Below are 20,683 nucleotides of genomic sequence, written 5' to 3' on the forward strand. Positions count from 1 at the left end.
ACTTTCGTTTAGCCTAAGTGTAAAAGAAAATTGCTTTATTGTCCCACAAATCACGCTAAAACAAGAGTAAAACATTTAACTAATGTTTCCGCCATGGTAGAGCTTTTTTTCCTTTTTATTTATTCAACATACCCCTAGAGGCCCGCGTAGGAAGGTATCATAGACTTAACCCGAAAGTTCTTATCAAAGTTGCTCTCGTCCTATAATTGGCGCAATCGGTCCAAGGCAGAACAAGGAATTTGTCGTCGTTCCTTGCTCACAGAGTCCTGGGGTGCTGATTGGCTGGGAGCGCCTGTCTCATTCTGACACGTACTCCAGCCCAGCCAATCAGAACTTCAGCAGCAGACAAAATGGTCATGTCCATTAGGTGGACACTTAAGAGAATAGTCTCCCTTATATCCATGTTATATCTAAGAAAATTATCGGAAATATTCTAGAGCAGTGTTGAACTTTGAAACATGGCGATAGGATCGATCTGATTATAGGCAGGGGATAAAAATGACTAACGCGTGTTGTTTTTTCGAGCGCAGCACGACCCGAAAGACGACAGCATGTGCACCCCTGGAGGAGAGAATGGCAACTACATCATGTTCGCGCACGCCACGTCCGGCGACAAGAGGAACAACAACCGTTTTTCACCCTGCAGCCTGAAAGGCATCAACGCAGTGCTCAACTCGAAAGCGAGAAACACGAAGGGATGCTTTTCAGGTAAGCGGAGCTCACTGGACGCTGTCTGGGAGGGCTTTGGAAACACGCAGAAAAATAGGCCACAGAGCATGTGGGGCACACTTGACTTTTAGACAAAGCCTGCTAGACTACACCATGGCCGTGACCGCACAAAGTATGTATGCTCTGAATGTGACGTCAAGGGCTTGCCGCCGCTCTCATTGAATATCACGTTAAAAAAAAAAGAACACGCAGAAAAATGAGCCACAAAGCAGCGGGGCGTTCTTGAGGTTTAGACAATGCCTGCTAGACTACACAAAGTATGCATGCTCTCACTGTGACGTCAAATGGTTGCCGCCGCTCTCATTGAATATCACGTCAAGAAAGAGAACACGCCGAAAAATGAGCCACAGAGCACGTGGGGCGCACTTGAGGTTTACACAATGCCTGCTAGACTAAACAAATTATGTATACTCTAACTGTAACGTCAAAGGGTTGCCGCCACTTTAATTGAATATCATGTTAAGAAAAAGGTGCCCTGCGAGTCCATGTGGACGTATCAATCGCAGCGCCCTCCTGAGAACAAATGCATAGCTAACACATGTATAGCTAAAGCGCGGAGTGACAGTTCACGTGAGTGAGCCTTCCACCTTTATTGACGCCTACTCTGCGCATGCGCCCAAATCAGGTTTGCTGTCTGAAATACAAGCACAGCACAAAACGAGTAAACGTTGTAATGGGCTGGAAATGGGGTACAGGTAAGTAAGTGTTAATGGTGCGCAATATGTATACAAGACAGCACGCTGCCCATCAACAGTGGTACTTCTCTGTTATACCGATGTGAAGCTATACCCATTGTGGTGCCCGTCGCCCGCAGAACAGTTGCGGTTTCGCTTTAAGAAAATTTGTAAAAGGCTGCTCATATACGTCCGATGCAACTGGAGCATTCCTGTATAGCGTACACGTTACTAAGTGTGGCGTCGTGTTGTCTCTGCGCGCACAAATGCAGAGCCCCAAGACTCGATCTGCGGCAACGAGGTGGTCGAGGCCGGCGAGGAGTGCGACTGCGGCTGGGAGGACGACTGCCTCGAGCCCTGCTGCTTTCCGATGCGATCCAACCCGCCGCGAGACGAACCGCCCTGTAAGCTCAGGCCTAACGTCGTGTGCAGGTGGGTCTTTTCCTGGTACCCATATACGCGTATTGTGGGATCGTGTTTCGTTGCGATTCATCGTATCTTACATTCGAAATTTCTTCATTTCCTACGGCCGCACTCTATCCTTAGTCATTGTTCTGCTTTAGTCAGTTATCTGTCATCTCGTTCTTCCTTTCTTGACCCTTTCTTCCCATCTTCAATTTCTATGTTTATATCCTCTCTGTATTCCTGAAGATTATGCAGGTGTTGTTGCCTTGCTGATGGCAGTTGACTGCCTGCACTGTTTTCCTGTGAATCGTGTAGACGATTTCAAATAATAATACTAATTCATTTATTATCGCTCATCGCACTGAGCGACCGATAACGACGCCACGGCGCTGTGTCAGCCAATGATGCGTGGCAAAAAGAATGAAAAATGAAAGTAATGTTCCAATATACGACCCATGATATTCTGTCATAATTCATTGTTCAACCACGGCTCGCACAAAAGACGAGGGACGCATGCAGGCAGATTGTGAGCGCTGTGGTTCTTGAAGGAATCAATACCAGCTCACCCAGATTTCAATTCTATAGTAGTTCTGTCCTGTGTTCTTCGCTCAGTATTGGCGGGCGCTTAGATCTCAAGGCTTTCGAAAGTAGATTCTTGCCAGCAAATGCAGAGTTTAAGAAGACGTAGAGGTAAAATGAACTAATGGTGAACGGACAGCCCTTTGTCATCTATTTTGCACGTGCGCTTTCCTGGACTCTGTCCAGGAAAGCGCACGTGCACGCTTTCCTGGATTCCTTCTCTGTGTCGCCAGCGGTTCAACAGTAAGATAAATACATAAATCAAATACAAGTTTTCCACTACTCAGAATGCGCTCTAATTTTGCCAGCTTGCTGTGGGGTGGGTGCGGTTTAACCATCAATGCATAACTCAAGCTCGAAAAAAATGATGTCGACGCCACTTCAGGAGTTCTAAAACTCATTATCACGCACGCTGGCTTAACGTCATATATTTGTTTGTTGCACTTTTATGGCTGTTCACGTTGACACTTTACAAGTCTTCTATCCTCACGACGTATACATGAAGGAGAAACAACAACCAGTTCGTAATCTCGCGTCCTTGTTCGGTTATTACTGTCGAAGCAACAGAAAGCCATGACTGAACTTCTAGGTCACTTTTCTGAAATGTGAATTCGGCAGCATTTTCCCCATATCATTCCCATCATAGCCACTGCCAGTGCAAAGATAACGAAATAGGGAAGCACGTGACCGAGGCTGCCGCAGCATTTCAGGTAATCACAGGCGTTTGACGCCACGGAACGCGAGCGCGTATTAAATAAATGTGTGCTGCAACTGCGTCGTGATGCAGTAGTCTGCACAGCATCAAACCCGTGAGATAAAGTGCGTGCCTGGTATGAACGTTCAGAAGTAGCTGGACGTAGGGTATACAGTGACCTTACGGGTGAGGCATGACAGGAACGTGTATAACGTCGTCTTAGAAAGCGAAAGTTGCTCAACTTTTGTGACATCATTGGTGATTCGAACGAGGAAGCATGTGATTCTCATTGCAACAACGCACAAAGGTCAGCACCCTGTGAGCAGGTCGCGGGGGCCACCTTTGGTTTCTTTCTGCGTAATAATGCCTGTCACCGGCTGGTTCAATCTGCAGCCATTTCGTCGAAAGCCGCGTTCAAGTTGGTCGCGTGATAAAGCGCGCCTGTTACGCACGTACGGTGAAGATCTTGGGCCAGCATAATTTATTGACTGTCTTAATTTGTCCTTTCCAGCCCGAGTCAAGGTCCGTGCTGCACTCAGGATTGCGTTCTAAAGATCGGGGACAAGTGCCGGGATGACAATGGATGCCGGAGTGCCAGCTATTGCGAATATCCTTTGACCTTATTCTATTGATTTGTTTTTGTGTTTTACCGAAGCAGGATTGTGCCTTTGCTCTATTGTATAGTTTGATCAGTACGCGCTGGAAAAGAAGGGGAAGGAGGACTCCTTAAGTCCTAAGTTCACTTTCTTTAATAGCACCAAGAAAGGAAGAAAGAAATAGACGCTACTTCCAAATACCGCAAATAATTTGTTGAAGTCTATCCGTAACCCATCGATCCAGCTGTGAGAAACTACGATTTGCTTTGACAATTGCGTGATTTTCGCTAATCACGTGCATATTTCACGTTAATTCCCGAAAACGTGTCGCACGAACACGTAAAAGATTAACACACACACACACACACACACACACACACACACACACACACACACACACACACACACACACACACACACACACACACACACACACACACACACACACACACACACACACACACACACACACACACACACACACACACACACACACACACACACACACACCACACACACACACACACACACACACACACACACACGCACGCACGCACGCACGCACGCACGCACGCACGCACGCACGCACGCACGCACGCACGCACGCACACACGCACGCACGCACGCACGCACGCACGCACGCACGCACGCACACACACACGCACGCACACACACACACACACACACACACACACACACACACACACACACACACACACACACAATGTAGCCATGATGGGCTTAAAACTGCAGTATTTACGATAGTGATCATACTGTACAATACGCTGTGAACTGATCAATGCAGTGCACACAATGAAACTGCGAAGAACCCCGGTTTAGCGACACGTTGCCAGGATCAGCTGTTACTGTGGACACCAATAAATGCCATTCACTAATAGGCTTAGCTGCACGGCAGAGCCTGCAGCGTGACAGTAAGCGCAGTTGGATAAGACTGCGACAGTTTGAAAGAAATTATGGTGTCCCTTAACCACATGACCACTGGTGAAGGACCACAATGCCCGTCTTCGACAAGCAAACCTAACAAGACCATCTGTAACGAGGAGTTTGTCTGCTACATGGGGGTAAGTACGGATACTGTCAAGTAGTTGTGACGATATTGTCAGGTACTTGTCTTGTTTTTATTTCGCTGAAGGAAGATTGAACAGATGTCCAGCAAGGGGGATGGCTGGGTTATTAACTTGATTAGCATTCTTTGGCAACTTCACCCAGTTTGCAGTATGTTTGTCGGCATGTTTGTTTGTCAGTATCTAACCTCTTTCCCGCCAAATGGGGTTACTGGGTAGTTTAATGGGTAGAACATCTGGCTGCTGTGCTCAGGGGACCGGGTCGTCGGACCAACTTCGTCCACTGGGTATGTGAAACTGAGTATGTGGTGCTCTTCGAGAAGAAAAAAAATCCTTCAATATTTCTGCAGTGCTGGGCAAAATCAAACCCGCGTTATGTACAGGTTGCCTGTGGCAGAAGCACAATTCTATTTCATGAGCTGGTCTACTCGAAGAGGCGGACATTACTTGCGCAATAAATTGAAATGCATAATCGACTCATTAACAAAAATTCACTAATTAAGTTTTTAACTAATTACCTTATGGCCCATATTGCAATTTTCAAACTGTAGCTGTGGAGTTCGCAAGACGGATGCACTTGGAACGAATTCTCAGGATGACACCAGTTTCGAGATATTAGAGCGAAAGTTCTACTGCGCCATGTCTCGCAAGGTCATTCATCGCGTCCCAATGACCTTGGGCCGCCGGAGCGCAAGTGTGGCAGGTGTGACGTCACGCCACGTGATCCGCTGTGGAGAGGCGTTGCAGCTGCGCTCGCTCGGAGCCTCGCCGCTGCGGTACCACGTGACTAGGCGAGGGCTTAACGGCTGCTTCGCCGGCGCTTGGTCGCTCACTCTAGCCATGGATGGCACGCCGGCTGGGCTGTCTGCAAACGACAAGCTGAATGCAGTCCTCCAGTAGATATAGCTAGGCGGCAGGCTCCGAAATCTCAAGCAAAGGGCAAAGTTGGCTGCTGAAACACCGGAGCAAAGGGAGGCCAGATTAGCACGTTATAGAGAAGCTTACCAAGCGCGGAAGCGTGCATTATTGAAACACTGTGTGCGTAGTCTTTGAAAAACCAAACCAAACAGACATTTCGCTCGTGATAACTAAGTTACAATAGTTAAACCTCAGCCAATTTCTTAATTTCCGAACTTTGCGGAGAAATGCATTGGCGTTCCAGTTACTTTTTAACGAAAACGTCGTTTTATGCATTGCATTTACTTCGATGTCCGGTAGTGCCACTGTTCGGTACTATACCACAATCATCATGCTATCGGGATGCCTACCGTTAGGAAGCGCACGTTAAGCGCAGCTTGTCGATTCCAAATGCGCAGGCGCTAATGCTCAGCTGTAGGTGAAGCTACTGTGCCTTGGACAAAGCAGATAACAAAGAGATTCTGCTCTAGTCTCGAATGCATAAAACAAAAACGGGAAGTTAGCAATGCTAATTATATATAATCACGGAATTTTCGTGTAGTCGGCGCGGGAAAGACAGTAACATATGGGTACATGGTTGGGCAATACAAAATCTGCAAGACAGCCATTACTAAAACAAAAGTATGCAGGAGCTTTGAATTTAGTTACACTTAGATTATGACCTTCAGTCCTTCTTCGTAAAAGCAGTAAATAGCCGGAACGAGCTTTCATCGGACGCGTGTGCTGCATTCTCCTTTCAACAACTGTACCGAACTGCAGATAAACATGGTCGACCATGAACCATTGGTTTCGTGGGTGTTCGCGCAAGTTTTAAAGGCTCAGGGGCAACATTTGGTTACCTCGCACTGAGGCTTGTACAAGCCCAGTGACGTGTCGTGTGTGAATGCGTGAGAGTATCACGTCACTTCTTACTCTCGGCTGTCGTGTGCGCAGGAGTGCACGGGCTCCATCTGCATCGCGTACGGCCTGCAGTCGTGCCAGTGCAAGCGCAGGCCGCGCGACCCCGTGACCAAGGCCTGCGAGTTGTGCTGCCGCCTGCCCGGGGATGACTCTACCTGCAAGTGAGTGCCGAGGCCTGGTTTCTTCCTAAGTTTTCATTTACAGTTAAAGAGGGCGATTGAGAGGGCTAGTTGGTGACTCTTTATGCTGTTCGTTTTGCGCTACGGACAACACGAAAACGCAGAACATGGAAGCAGAGAACACACGGGCACACGAATGGTCCGCGAACTTGCAACTGATAGGTTTTGTAACCTACTATGTATTTATGAAAGGTTGTGAGTGCAATGATCAGGACTTTCAATGTATTTCACTTTGCTAATAAAACAAAAATTCCGATGTGGGCACTCCTAGCTGTGTCACTAACTAGAGCTTGATCAGCGAGACGGCTATGCTATACTCGCTGACGCTGCTTTGCAGGCTTAATATTGCGAAGCTGGACACTAATTAGAAGAGCTTACCAGGAGCTCCAATTCAACCGGAAGTATATTACACCCGCTATCGACATCGTACAATACGATATCATGACGGTCCACATCTATCGTAGTTGACGCTCTCAAGAAAAACGATAGAGGCCAGGCTTAGCGAGAAATACTGCGTAGGAAAGATACGCGGGAACACACTTGGTTAAAATATCAGCCGGAAGTAGACAGCACTTGCGTCACAGCTTGAAGGAGGTGGAGCATTGCTGCGATGGCCGCAGGATGTAAAAGTTGAGGGGGAACACCACGGATTGAGGGGATGGTAATGTTTAACCACTCGCACCTGTGTTAATATCGTGCGCTGACAGGAAATTCTTTTGAGAAAGGCATTCCTTGAGACATACTCGCCGTGTATAGACGTACGACAAAAAGCCATTTCAAGTACCCTTTAAGGTCATACCTATACGGGTAACCTTAAACGATCGCAAGTCGCTAACTGCTACTTTAGTGAGCGGAAATTCGCGATCGTTGCAGCTCATTCCCGCAACGCACCTGTCCTCCCAATTTGCTACTCAGCATGTTTCACTCATGGTGGCGGCTGCAGCTGCAGAGTGCCTTATGTGAATGATTCAGAGATGTGGTTGATAACCCCTAAGTTGATCCGTGTGGCAGATACGATCTCTAACAATGTTGCGTTTTACGGAGCGACGGCACTACAACCTGTATGGTATTGTACTGCATTTGACACGGAAACAATAACGCACATTTTATAGATGGCCCGCTGGAATTCTCTAGACTCTTTCATATAATTATTGATTTCCGGAATGGACGCGTCCGCCTATCCACGGGTTGTTGCTGCAACCAACACAAAGAGACGTGGTGACACACACACACACACACACACACACACACACACACACACACACACACACACACACACACACACACACACACACACACACACACACACACACACACACACACACACACACACACACACACACACACACACACACACACACACACACACACACACACACACACACTTCCCTCGGTGCCTTTCTATAAACTTGCTTTGGGTAAGCAGATCGGGCCACTGCGCACACTGATAAAATTCGTTTAGCGCGGCTCTGGCTCCTTCCGGGTGTTCACACGCCGGCTCTCTCTGAGTGACGCCTTTTCTTTTTTTTTTTTTTCTCAGTGTCCGCACCAACGACCGATAGCACCAGAGGCTGCCTCGGCGCAGCTCGAGTGACTCAAGCACGAAGGAGGATGCGCTCTTCTTTTGAGCGCCCTAGCTTTCACTGCCTGAATACTTGCGCGTTATCAGATCGACTGCGCGCCGCGCCCTAAAGTGCACTTTGGGCGGGCGCGTCCGCTCTCACGTGGACTGCGCGTGTTTCCCGGGGCTTCTGTGGTATGCTGACACTGCGATTCATTTACTTTCGCAGCGTCCTTCCTGAAAACAAGGCGTCAGTTTCGGATATCATTTACATATTATGTAATAAAAGCGACAGTCTTCTAGGGGGAAATTAAGCATCTTTTATGCTGCCGCTTTCTCATGAGAGCGTAACCTTTTGCTGTAAAACAGTTATAGTCGGAAAAGAGGTATTCCCAGCAACTTCGCCAATTTAGGTTGTGTTCATGTTTTTTTGACATGATGCATTAGAGAGGTTGGAACCATTGGTGGCAAAGGCTACTTATCCTCAAATGGGTAACAAAATGAAATCACAAATGTGGCGAAAAACACTGAATACACTCATACAACATTGACAAAAACTTCTGCACATGAGCCCTGGAAGCCACCTAAATACATGTACAGTTGCGTAAGGAAATACAGGTACTTCGAATTATCCAACAACACAGTTTCGCAGTTGAGTGCACAAAGCGAAAGTATACATACGTATTTCATATCGGTATGTTCTAATAAATGTTTTCAAACAACAAGGGCATTTCTCTACAAACTCGCTGTTGGCCATGGGCCAAGTATTTTTACATGACGCTTAATGTGCCGTTTGATGAAATCAGTCTGTTGTCCGACAGCACACGCAGATTGGTGCCTAGGAATCGCGTATTAAAACTGCAAGTGAGCGTAAGTGATTGTGGATTTTGCATCGACTAGTATGCGTACGACTTGTAATGGAAATCACGTGTAGCATAAGACGAAGCTCTACCATTGGCTTGTTGGTGTAGCCTGCGTTTGCGACGCACGTGGGTAACCTTGTCTTTGCAATGCGTGCGCTATCTCGTGCTTGTATTTTGCACGGTGCTCATTGTACCTGCTAATTGATGACGCTTAAAGCACGTATATCTGGCACTATTCTGGAATACATTTCTCTCTGTGTGTACCGGATAGCTGTAGCTACGGAAGGTACGGACTGTGCAGCTTAATTGCAGAAACACAATACGAACAAGAAGAAAAGGAAAAAAAAAAGTAACAAGAGACAAAGCCGTCAAAAAACCAGCACTCATACAGTCTTATGTCTGTGCATTATCGTCCACTTGACTCTATACGATGTCTGACACGATTCCGAAATCAGCCTTTCTGGCTTTAGAAAGTGCACATTGGCACATGTATAAGCGGGCGATATAACACATTTATGCGCGCGTCATTGCGCCGAGGGACTACGGGATAGTCGACGCGCACGATTTGGCAACGTTGTCTACAATAAGTGGCCATTCCTTGCAGGTCTTCTTTCGAGTGGAACCACCCGCCCTACGATGTTCCGAACCTGTTCGCAAAGCCAGGCACGCCGTGCGACAATTACAACGGATACTGTGATGTATTCCAAAAGTGCCGCGAGGTGAGTTCGTATACTCTCTTGTCTTTTACTACAAAACGGGAAAAGGTCAGCCTGAAATGTAGCTTGCCCGAAAAACACTTCTATGACTCATCCGCATTGAACAGAGGTATTGGATCGTTAACGCCGAAAATTGGGCTAGTTGTAAATTCGACGTGGTCGGACATTTTCAGAGTTCTTAAGACAAAAGAGAAAGGGAACTGTAAAGCATAAACACACGTCTTCAACTGATGGTCTACATGGAAGAATTTCAGACCGTGTGGCGGCAGAAAAAGTACAATCAGAGCCGCTACCTGTCATCAGTAGAGACCGGATTTTAGGCAAATGCCTTTTTTGTTCCTTGCGCTCCTACCGCCCCACTTTGATATATGAGCATGAATTAGAGGTTAAGAAGGGCTTTTATAGTGTTTTTATAGTGCCTATAAATGCCTATTTTGGCGTTTGTGCCTAAATGCCTATAAATGCCTATTTTCAATATTAGCGCCTATATGAACACTATTTAGCCTGAAGTGTTGCTTTCGAGTGCAGTTAGAGACCGTTATTCATGTTACCGGGCGACATTGACTGTTCGGAACTCTATTGGGTTCAACCTATAGTAATCTAGTTCAACAAACTTTCGGAAAACAACCGCTAGCAGCAGTGAAATTGGACGCGCCGCAAACCGCGGAGAGCCGTCAGGGGAAAGGAGAGTAAAGAGCGAAAGAAGAAAGAAAAATGTGATGGGCACGCAGCTTTTGTTTTGTTTGTAATTTACTTTTTAAGGTGTTCACTGCAGTCGAGCGTTCCTTCTCAGCGTACAAGATCATTCTCAGTGACAAGAGGAACAATTTTGAATCCAAAAATCTGGAGATGGTGGTAGTTTGCTATTGTTTCCACAATCTTCACAGTGATTCTTAGACTACGTTCCGCGTGCTCTCCAAACAGATTTCTTGTTTCCAAACAGAAACGTGCGCCCTTCAAATGGGCGGAAGTGTATTTGGCAGTGTTGGGGCGTTTTGCCTGTACAATTCCGATAATGTCATTGTCTATGAGAAAATTGCCAGAGTTGTACCTCACAGTCCTTACAGAAGAACATGTTATTTCTTAATAAATTGTAGTCTCTCTTGCATTTATTTTTGTCAGTTTTCTTGTGTCTTAATTTAGTTGCGTCAGGCAGACATAAAGTAGGGCTTTTTTTATCAGTATTCCCAGCTTTCAAGTATTCTTTTTCATGCTTGTTTCAAACTCATGAGGTACGCATAGACCGCGCACTTACAGCAATAATCAATTACCTTATTTGACAGTACGACACACTGGTGCTCACACAGCTACCAGCTTATTTTTTAACCAAACCAGCCCAGCTGGCTTCGCGGTTATGGCATTCGGCTGCCAAACAGGAGGCTCGATTGCCGCAATCGAATGAAGGCCGAATGCAAAAATGTCACAGTTTCGCCCTAAGGGCGAAGCAATGAATGCGATAGCAACACAGCAATGTCATACGAAGTAAGGTGAGCGGCTTTGGTAGCAATATGAATTGTAGTAAACATGAGCTGATTAAGTAAGGAGGTGTGCTGCGGCGTAAGTAGACCGACATGACGAGAGACTCGATGACCACGAGAAGGCGTGTGAAACGGTGGTGTTGATGAGAAGCGCTTCCCGTGGGCAGCGCGTGCGAAGGGACACATCTGTAGCGCTGCACTGCCGATCCGGGCAGCATTGCATATGTAGCGTGCGTTGGAAAATGTGGCCCGACTATTACTAACTGAATGAACAAGCGTGGTGTGAGCGCGCACAAACAAACATGAATAGCTCACACTGAATGACTGCAGACAACGACCGTCAAAACTCTGGCAGCAAGCGGATACGCCGCAGCGGCGAACGTACGTGCGGTCTATCGCTTCAACGGAAACAAAACACTCGCGTACCGTGATTTGAGTCAACGTAAAAGAACCACAGGTATCCGCAATTAACCCGGATTCCAACCCGCTCCCCTCTCTCTTCTTCTCACTCCCCTTCCCAATAAGGTGTCTCCATAGCCAGTGAGTGGATTTTGCACCAAACCAAGCCTAGCGCCTGTTTGCCGTGTAAGAATGACAAGACTGCATACGTTAGTTGCTCTCTGTCACATGCATGGCTTAGTGGAAAGGCTGCGAAATTCGTTAAGAGTAGTAATATACGTAGCCCTGGGCTTTAGAGCACGTAAAATTGAAAATTGGAGTCTCGAACGCAGTTTAGCATCACACAGATTAGCTGTAGCGGAGGAAAGGAAATATCTCCTTGCGCTTTCTGAACAAATTAACTGGTGTTATCGGGCGAAGGTAATTAGTGCAGAATCTCTGTGACACGCAGCTTGTTTTTGTTGTCGACCTTCGCACTACTAAATAATTAAATTATGTTTCGTCTCAAAGCTGCAATCGGCTGGCTACCAAAGACCTCGTAGTGAGGGGGGCCTTGGACTATTTTTTTGACCACATAGGGTTACTTAGCGCGCAGCAAAAGAAAAAAGGAATTGTGCGCGAATACTTTTACACTCCGCTTCGATTGAAATGCAGCCGCCATGTGCGGGAATCGAACCTGCGACCTAGCAAGGTCGCCACAGTTCAGTGAGCTACCGCGGCGGCTACTCCCCCGCTGGGACATTCGCACACGTAGCAGACAAAAACAGTGCGCTTGCTGAGACATCTCGCATAAATAGCAGCTTGCGACAATGACAGGAGCAATTTCATCAGCGCCTAATGCGGCCCAATGATGTGGCCCACGTTGCAGGTGGATCCTTCGGGGCCCCTCGCCACCCTGCGCAAGCTCCTGCTGTCCACGGAAACCATAGTTTCTCTCAGGCGCTGGGTCTCCGATAACTGGTGGGGAGTCCTCCTTTTGGGCCTCTCCGTGCTCGTCTTTCTGGTGAGTGCGCGCACCGATGGGACGCTATCATGTTCAAGCGCAGCTAAATGTCTGATACACAGCAGTTGCGAGATGCCTTGTGTCGAAGGAGCATAAGAATCCAAAACGGGAGCGTATTATGGCAAGTCTTTCCTATACGAGAAAACCACAAGGTGGCGAAGTTCTGCCAAACGTATTACCACATTCAGCGTCCCTGCAATTCGAGTTGTCGATTCAATGGGCCTCGCGTTGGCAATAGTGCTAGCCACCTGCTTAGCTAGGATGGCAGGGCGACCGCCCTGAAAGGCGTTGGTCCTGGAGTCGATCCGCGGACCAGTACCAATTTTTATTCGACTACAGGCGAAGCTTGCTTTGCCAGACATTTGTATGCGTTTCCAGTTTAGCTTCGTGGTACAATCGAGTGTATGACCACAAATTCACAAGAACGAATATGAACGTTGTGAAGGACACGGTTATCCTTTAATGCTTTTAACCGTGGGCTTCTTATGCAATGCCTAACGGTAGTGACAACGTCATACCAAGCCATCGAGACCTACTACGCCATCAGGCTCTGAAATGACCCGGTGCAGTGAAGTCAAGCGGTACACTAGAGATGAGAGATTGTTTGGTTTGCATTGGTTGGTCTGCGTACTATTATCATCCCAGATTTACCGTAGGTCTTTCATGAGCTTATGTCGATTCGGAATTGCTTTTTCTGGGGGTTAAAGGGCAAATAAAAATTTTATTCGTACTGGATCCGCTTGAACATTAATGTAGGAGTGTTTGAATTGGATGACTTGGCGACCTATAACGTTTGCATGATTGCCTTGTGAATTAAAAATTGATTTTTCCCGTATGCTATACATCCTTTTTTTTAATTTAGACCGCATTATCTTACTTTGCTTCGCAACGTCGCCGCGGACACCGCTAAGGACATTGCGGAATAGAAGAGGAAGCTGGCCTTTGACAATAAAATTTCGTGCCTTTTCACAGTGCGTAGTGGTCAAGTTCTTCGGGCGCAAGACGGACCCGGTGAAGAGCGTGGCGGGCAGTGACTCGGGCACCAGTCCCGTACCCGTCACCTGCAACCCCGTGGTGCAGCCCGTGGTGGCCGCCAGCGCCGGCGGAGTGTTGGGTGGCGGCCCGTATCGCTTGAGCGTGAACCAGGCCGCGGCCAAGGCGGTCATGGCCTCGAACATGCCGGGCATCGTGTCGACGGCGCTGGGGGCCCACTCGGCCCCCGCGACGGCCACCACGAGCAACTTCGTGAAGACGACGCTGTCGCTGCACCCTCACCCCGCCGCCCGCTCCTACCTTAGCCATGCCGGCAACGGCTGGGTCTGACCATCGAGCCGCCTCAGCGTAAGGGGCACCGCGACCAGCAGCTACAGGCACCACCACCCCTGCTGCGACCCCGCCTGCTACACGGTGTACGGACTGCCGCAGGCCACACTTCGCAGGCCGGTCACAGCCGTGGCCGCCGCGACCACCGCGGTGCCGGCCGCGTGTCTGACGGCGACCGCAAACGCCCCGGCTAGTGACAGTGCCGCCGCAGCTCCCGCCGTGGTGCCTTTATTTCAGGAGCCCTACGCGTACGGGTCGGACGCTTACTGGTGAAGCCGGCGTCTGCTGGGAGAAAAGATCGCCACTCCTCGGGGATCATTTGCACTAGCCTTTGAAGAAGAGTGCTCGATTTGAGCCGGGTTGGTACATACTTGGGCGAAGAAACCATGCTTTGGAACCGCGCAGAAAGACCTGACAGACATGATCGTTGACTATAACGTGTGTCACAGTCAACTTTAGTCAAGCTGTTCAACAAAAAGAAGATTAAAATACACGGTGCAAGGTACAATTACAAAACCTACCGTGTTCGGTCGTCACAGGCCTGACCACCAAACACTTAAGTCCTAAAATCCTAAAATGCAGTGCGACTTTCCAAATAGTTTTTTTTTTCATTGGACAGCTTGGCTAACGTTAACTGGGACGCCCTATATAGCATTAGTTATGTTAGTTCGAAGTTAAATGCCGCATATAAGCGGGCGCCATAATATATGCAAGAGAGCAGAACACATGCCCGGAGGGCTTGAGGATGCCCGCATATATCTATCTTTGCGCATTCAATAATCATTACAGTTGTTAGTCGGCGCTCGTGGGTGTCGCCCCCTCCTGCCCTGTTCTACAGCATTCTTTCTTTGCTTCTTATTCTACATTATCGATAGTACCCGTCTGCGCAAGTGGCGGAACTGCCATCTAAATCGTCGCAGCTGCTTGGCACACAGTCGTTGCAATGATACATCGAGGCAATTTAGTGAATCCTCAACAAAGCCGGATACTGCGGATAATGTTAACTGGTTTTGTCAGTGCGACATTGGACGACGACAAAAGCAGCGAGCTTGTCTCCTGACTTCTGTTCTCACCTTATGTATAGTTCGCGAGACCGCTGAAGCAACGTGGCTGGCGCGCCCACCAACCTACAACGGAGAAAAACCACACGCGACCTGTATGAAGGCACGTCTTCTGAGTCACAGCTATTCCACATAAGTCGCTACACACAGAGGTTTCACTCTACTAACCACCAGAATGAAAATTTTTTAGTAGAAGCAGTTTAAAGGACCACTGAAATGCCCAGTGCACACCGACGTTCCCGCGATTCTCGCTATTTTACATTCACTGGTGCGATTGTTCCGGTAGGGAGCGTGTCTAGAATTTGGGTGCCTTATAGTCCACGTGGCCTCGACCTTCAAGCTAACCAAAGCAATCATTTCTCCAGTAGTTCTGAAGCTTCCTTCTTAAGACGCCGCTCCGAGACACAAAAGTACATTATCACTTGATCCTACCCATTTCTCGTTTACCTGGATGAGGTCATACTGTATTGAGCTCTTGCATGGACAGTTACGCCCTGATACTTTATCTGTTCTGTGGCTGGCTTCTTCTACTCATGGCTACACAGTTTGCAGAAAAGGTGAAAAACCGAACTGTCATTGTAATTGTTTCTAAAGGATTGGATGGCTAGAGTAAAAGGTGACCTCAAGGAGAATGCTCGGTAGCAAGGAAAGGACAAGTGGTACAAGCGACCCACCGCCTATGGCACGGTAATTGTCACTTTGTGATGCAGACTTTTTCTTAAAGTATCATTGGCAGAACTACTTAAAAATCGAGAATTATGTGCAGTTGATAGTTAACATCCATTATAGTCCCCCTTCCCCTAACCCCCTATAAAAAGAGAAGGTATCCATGGCTCTGTTTAGAAGGCCGGCAATCTTCAAGCTTAACACTGTTTTCAAGCGTGCTGATTTCTCAGCCTGATTCGTAGTCGTGCTAGCTTTGGAACTGGTGGATAGTCGTTACTGTGCCCTCTGACATCAGGCACTTGCAGTTTATTTTGTCGCCAAATCGTATTCGCTAATTAAGTGGAGCACGATTACACTATCACCTACAATATTAATAAACCTCGACGTATGGTGAACTTGTCTTCGCCAGAGGAAACAATTTTCATCTGCTTGGGAATGTCAGTCTATATTCGGTGAAAAGCAGTGAAGAAGTCTTTGTGAGAGAATGGCTGCCAGGTAGCTGCGACTATAGACAGTGTCCTTTGCTGATGCGACGTTGCCCGGAACGGTTTCGTGCAATGAACCCGAGGAGCTTGTACTGTCTCCTAGCAGACGGGGTGGCTCAATCACCAGAAGCAGCTTGGCTTTGGGCAGCGTGCTGGTCAATGGCTTTTACCCGTCGGCTGAACTCTTTTGCAGGGCTGTGCGTGGTCGAAGTCATTTGTCGAATCGCCGGTCATCTGTTCCTGACATGGTCGTGGTGCTGCAACACAAGAACGTAGTGTCGCTTATCTTCTTGGCTGGATCGTGTGTGATAGGCCGCTTGTATAACGATGCCCATCTGCATGTTCAATAAGAAAGCCGCCCCTTGCGTTGAGGACGGCTCTGAAAAAAAAAAAAAAAGAATGAATATGTCCCGCGGGAAACGTGCAACATGATGGACGCTCAACACTGTGTGGTACGCGAGCGAGTGAACTGTTTGTGAACATAGCTATTTTCCCCTTTTTCAAGGCCACATGAACTCTCAGAGCGGAACTGTCTCGTCTTACACTGACATGTTTTAATGGATGCGTGAAGAAGCTGAAGACCGCCCTGTTTGTAAGGATTGTATCAGCACGTGCACTCGGTGGCAGACGTGGTCAGGATCGTCCGAATCAAACGAGTTCAGCAGCACGCAAAGCGCGTAAGCATCAATCTCTATGGTGAAAGTGAGATGCAGCAGCCGAAAGAATACGCGCCGATGCTAATTATTCTAGCACTTGTCGTGTATTATTGATCACTGTGAGAATTACCGTGAGCATAAAAGAACTAACCGCCCAAACGGCGGCAAGTGCAGCCCCATAACTTTAAAAGTAGAAAGAAGTGAAGGACGGTAGTAAAATTGATATGAAGGAGCATAACAATGACGTAAGTTGCCTAAAGTGAATGACCCGCCGCTGTAGCACAGAGGCTATGGCGTTGCGCTGCTGAGATCGAGGTTGCGGCTTCGATTCCGGCCGTGGCGACCGCAGCTCGATGGAGGTGAAATGCACAAACGCTAGCGCACTTAAATTGGGGTGCACTTTAAGGAACCCCAGGTTATCAAATTAAATTCAGAGTCCCTCACTACGGCGTTCCTCATAATCAAATCGTTAAGAGAAGCCGGAAATTCAAGTTTTGCAGTAAATGACCCCCCCCCCCTCTTAAAAAAAAAAAGGTACGAAACGAAACATGAGTCGTCATAATTATAATTAGGTTGTCATTCGGCGCCCTGCAACGAGGCCTGATACTTGGTTCAGGTGACCACGACTACGTGCGCTGCCGAGTGCACACGTAAATGCCATTACAGTGCTCCTCTCAGTCATTGCCGCTGAAGAACAAAAATGTTTGTGTGCATGCGTTTTCAAAACGCAGTGTCTATCGCTTGATCCCCATGTTTCACCCGTGTTAAAAAAAAAGAACAAGAAAATCCTAAAACCGAACTTCGATTCCGTCTCCGGTTGACGGAACATTTCTTTGCGAACAAAACAAGAAATATGCGGTCCATGTAAAAGCACGAATCTAAGCCTTTCCCGCTGCCTGGACATTCGCCACAGAGCTTACGTGCACTGTCAACTGCCAACCGCAGCTCATTCTCGTGAATGTGAAGTCTGTACGCACAACTACGGACATGCGATAAACGAAACTATTGCTTGTTACACCATCTTCAACTCGAGGAGTTGTTTCTCTGAAGCTGGCCACGAACTGCAGTTCCACACTTTTCTTCGTGCTCACTTATGTGTCGTGTTCGTTACATGAAAGATTTGAAGCAAAACCTGCAACTCAGACTCAGGTAAGTACGTAACCGGATCCATTGCCGCGGTATAGGGGCCTTGCACAAGGGCCATGTGCTGTCGTCAGCGGCGCTACTTTTCGACCACCATTGTGAGGATTGACTTACTCAACCGCGTTTGTAAATTTTAAGCATGAAATGCTTTTAGCTTCCCTTGTCGGCGACCTTCAAGTGACCTTGAGCCAAAAGCCAGAGCCATTATCCGGGCACTCAAACGAGAACATCCGGGAAACCAGTCAAAAGATAAGAAAATGTGGTGTCTGGCCCCAACCCTTGGTACAGGACCGCATTACACACGATAGTTACTTCCCAAACAAGTTACAAAAATATTGTTTCCGAGTTCTTCCTAATGTTTGTTTACAATATCACTCAAGCTGTAACATTTTACGCTGAAGTTTTATTTGTCGTTTCCAATAGAGACGTTCAAAAGGCAGGTACAGGGCACCGTATACACTTGATTGTTATCTTTTGGCGCTGTTAGGGGCCGGGGTTTAGGGAACCTTCAACAGCGTCTGCTTGGAGCTCAAACCAGGTTGACCATTGGAGAGCGTCCGACAGGGAAGACGAGGCGACGTAAAAACAAATAAGACAAGTTTAATACATGGTTACGGGTGAGTGGTGTGCTCCAAAGAAAACATACAAGAAACGTTTAGCGTGCATGCACCTGCACGCTAGGGCAAAGCAAAAGAGTTCTCCACGTGGCTGCTGGCTGGCTTTCTTATACCCTCCACCATCCGGGCACTCTCCCCCTCTCTTCTCCCCACTGCAGGACAGGGCAAACCAGGCGAAGTAGAGATGGTGGGTGACCGTAGCGCGGTCAACGTCCTCAGCGGGGGAGGAAGGGTTGCAGGACGGGTTTCGTCTCTGACCCTCGCGACTGACACGTCTATTCATGTTGACGAGCGAGATCCTTAGGCACGCCGATTACCATGTGTTTGCACGTGGTCCGAGCATGGCCGCTCAAAGTGAATCGGAATTGACCACACGTGGTCCGGGCATCGCAGCAGTAAGGGAATCGGGACAGCGCTGAGACTGGATTGCCTGTACTCTTTTGAACGCCAGCGGTCCGTGAGTTGCACTTTCGCCTCCGAGATTTTCGTCGCCTAGAGAGATGGCGCCACGCTGCGTGGCACCTCCTTCAGGCGCTTGTTCTATAGGTGGGCAGTACACTCTGTCTTCCTGGCGGCTTTCGCTGTCTGTCGTGCCGGTTTTCTTCTTGTAGCTGGGCAGCGGCCACATAGGACCAGTGCACAGTATGGCGTGCTGCGGTGTGGTGTGGTGGGCTGTGCCGTTGCGAACATGCACTACATCCATTTTAAGTTTATGGTTAGAATAATCTCCAACCCATCTGCTTTGCCGGCAGCCATTTCATGCTTACATCCATTCTTGATTACGGGAGAGCCAGCGATTTCTTTAACGCGAACGCCTTAGGTGGTTATGTTGGCGGTGCCCTTGGCGTCACCTTTCCGTGACCTTAGCGAAACTGCGCCGTGACGAAAAATGGCCGACGCCGCAAAGAGTGAAAACACGTCTAAAATGCTCGGATTGACGTCAAATTTCTCAGGGAGGTTCCTAGAAACAAAGTAGATTGGTGGCTTTGAAGAGAAAATTTGGTAAATTTCGGTCTGGGTGGGAATCGAGCCCGGGTCTCCGCTGTGCGAGACGAGCACGCTTCCCTGAAGCCACGACTGCTCCACCGTTGTGGCTTATACTGAAGGTGTGCCTAGTGCGTACCTGATTGTACATGTCACGTGGTCACAGAGGCGCGCTCGTGCCACTGGCTCGCGCATTCGTCGTCGTCAACATTCTTCCACAGCTGGCAGGCTTTCACCTTCACGTTTTACAAACGTGTAACACTCTTACATTTTTTTTGTTGTTTTTCCAACGTTCCTTCACTAAAACTCGACATGCTGACCTACAAATGCGTATCGCTATGCGAGCAGTACATCTTCGAGAACAGCTCCAGCCGTTAGGTGTACAGGCGGTTCAAAATTATACGTGATCTGAGAGCACGCGCGAAGCTTCATTGTTGCGCCCTTTAACGAAGCAAGCGCCTTCTGTCGAGACGTGGCACATGCGCATGCGCGGTGTTGTATGCTCGTGTGCCGGCCCACACGCCCACGTTTTGCCAGCCGGGTGTCGGATATATATATATATATATATATATATATATATATATATATATATATATATATATACAGGGTGTCCCAGCTAAAAGTATCCAATGTTTTAAAGACGACGGAGTGTGCTAGGAGGCTCAAACCAACTCAGTGGTGTTGAGGATCGCGTGTCCTAGTCTGCGGTATTTTTTTTTCGTTTTGCAAGGTCAATTCATTAGCATACACTAATTGCCTACTTTTTAAATATTGGCTTCACCAAGAAAGTGCCAATATGAACGTTGTAGATCACATTTAAAAATGGCTGACTGAAGCGTTTGCAAATACATACCATTGATGGAGCGTCTTGTAATTGCCTTTAAAGAAAGCCCGCGAGTTCGCATGGCTTATCCACTTGGAACGAATTCTTAAGAGTGAGCCAATTTCGAGATAATAATTTTCAAAGTG

At 47.9% G+C, this 20,683-nt stretch overlaps 1 protein-coding gene across 1 annotated transcript in view; it reads left to right on the top strand.

The window, feature by feature from the left end:
* LOC119455860 (disintegrin and metalloproteinase domain-containing protein 10) overlaps positions 1-18,079 on the top strand; it is a 162,702-nt gene extending 144,623 nt beyond the window's left edge. Inside the window, exons 9-16 of the mRNA XM_037717375.2 lie at positions 531-708; positions 1,676-1,835; positions 3,593-3,688; positions 4,678-4,759; positions 6,614-6,741; positions 9,788-9,902; positions 12,645-12,779; positions 13,752-18,079. Of these exons, the coding sequence (XP_037573303.1) occupies positions 531-708; positions 1,676-1,835; positions 3,593-3,688; positions 4,678-4,759; positions 6,614-6,741; positions 9,788-9,902; positions 12,645-12,779; positions 13,752-14,102 (1,245 nt within the window). The 3' untranslated portion in view covers positions 14,103-18,079. The remainder of the gene's footprint in view (positions 1-530; positions 709-1,675; positions 1,836-3,592; positions 3,689-4,677; positions 4,760-6,613; positions 6,742-9,787; positions 9,903-12,644; positions 12,780-13,751) is intronic.
* The last annotated feature ends 2,604 nt before the right edge of the window (positions 18,080-20,683 follow it).

Source organism: Dermacentor silvarum, chromosome 6 (assembly GCF_013339745.2).
Source record: "Dermacentor silvarum isolate Dsil-2018 chromosome 6, BIME_Dsil_1.4, whole genome shotgun sequence".
Lineage (NCBI taxonomy): Eukaryota > Metazoa > Arthropoda > Arachnida > Ixodida > Ixodidae > Dermacentor > Dermacentor silvarum.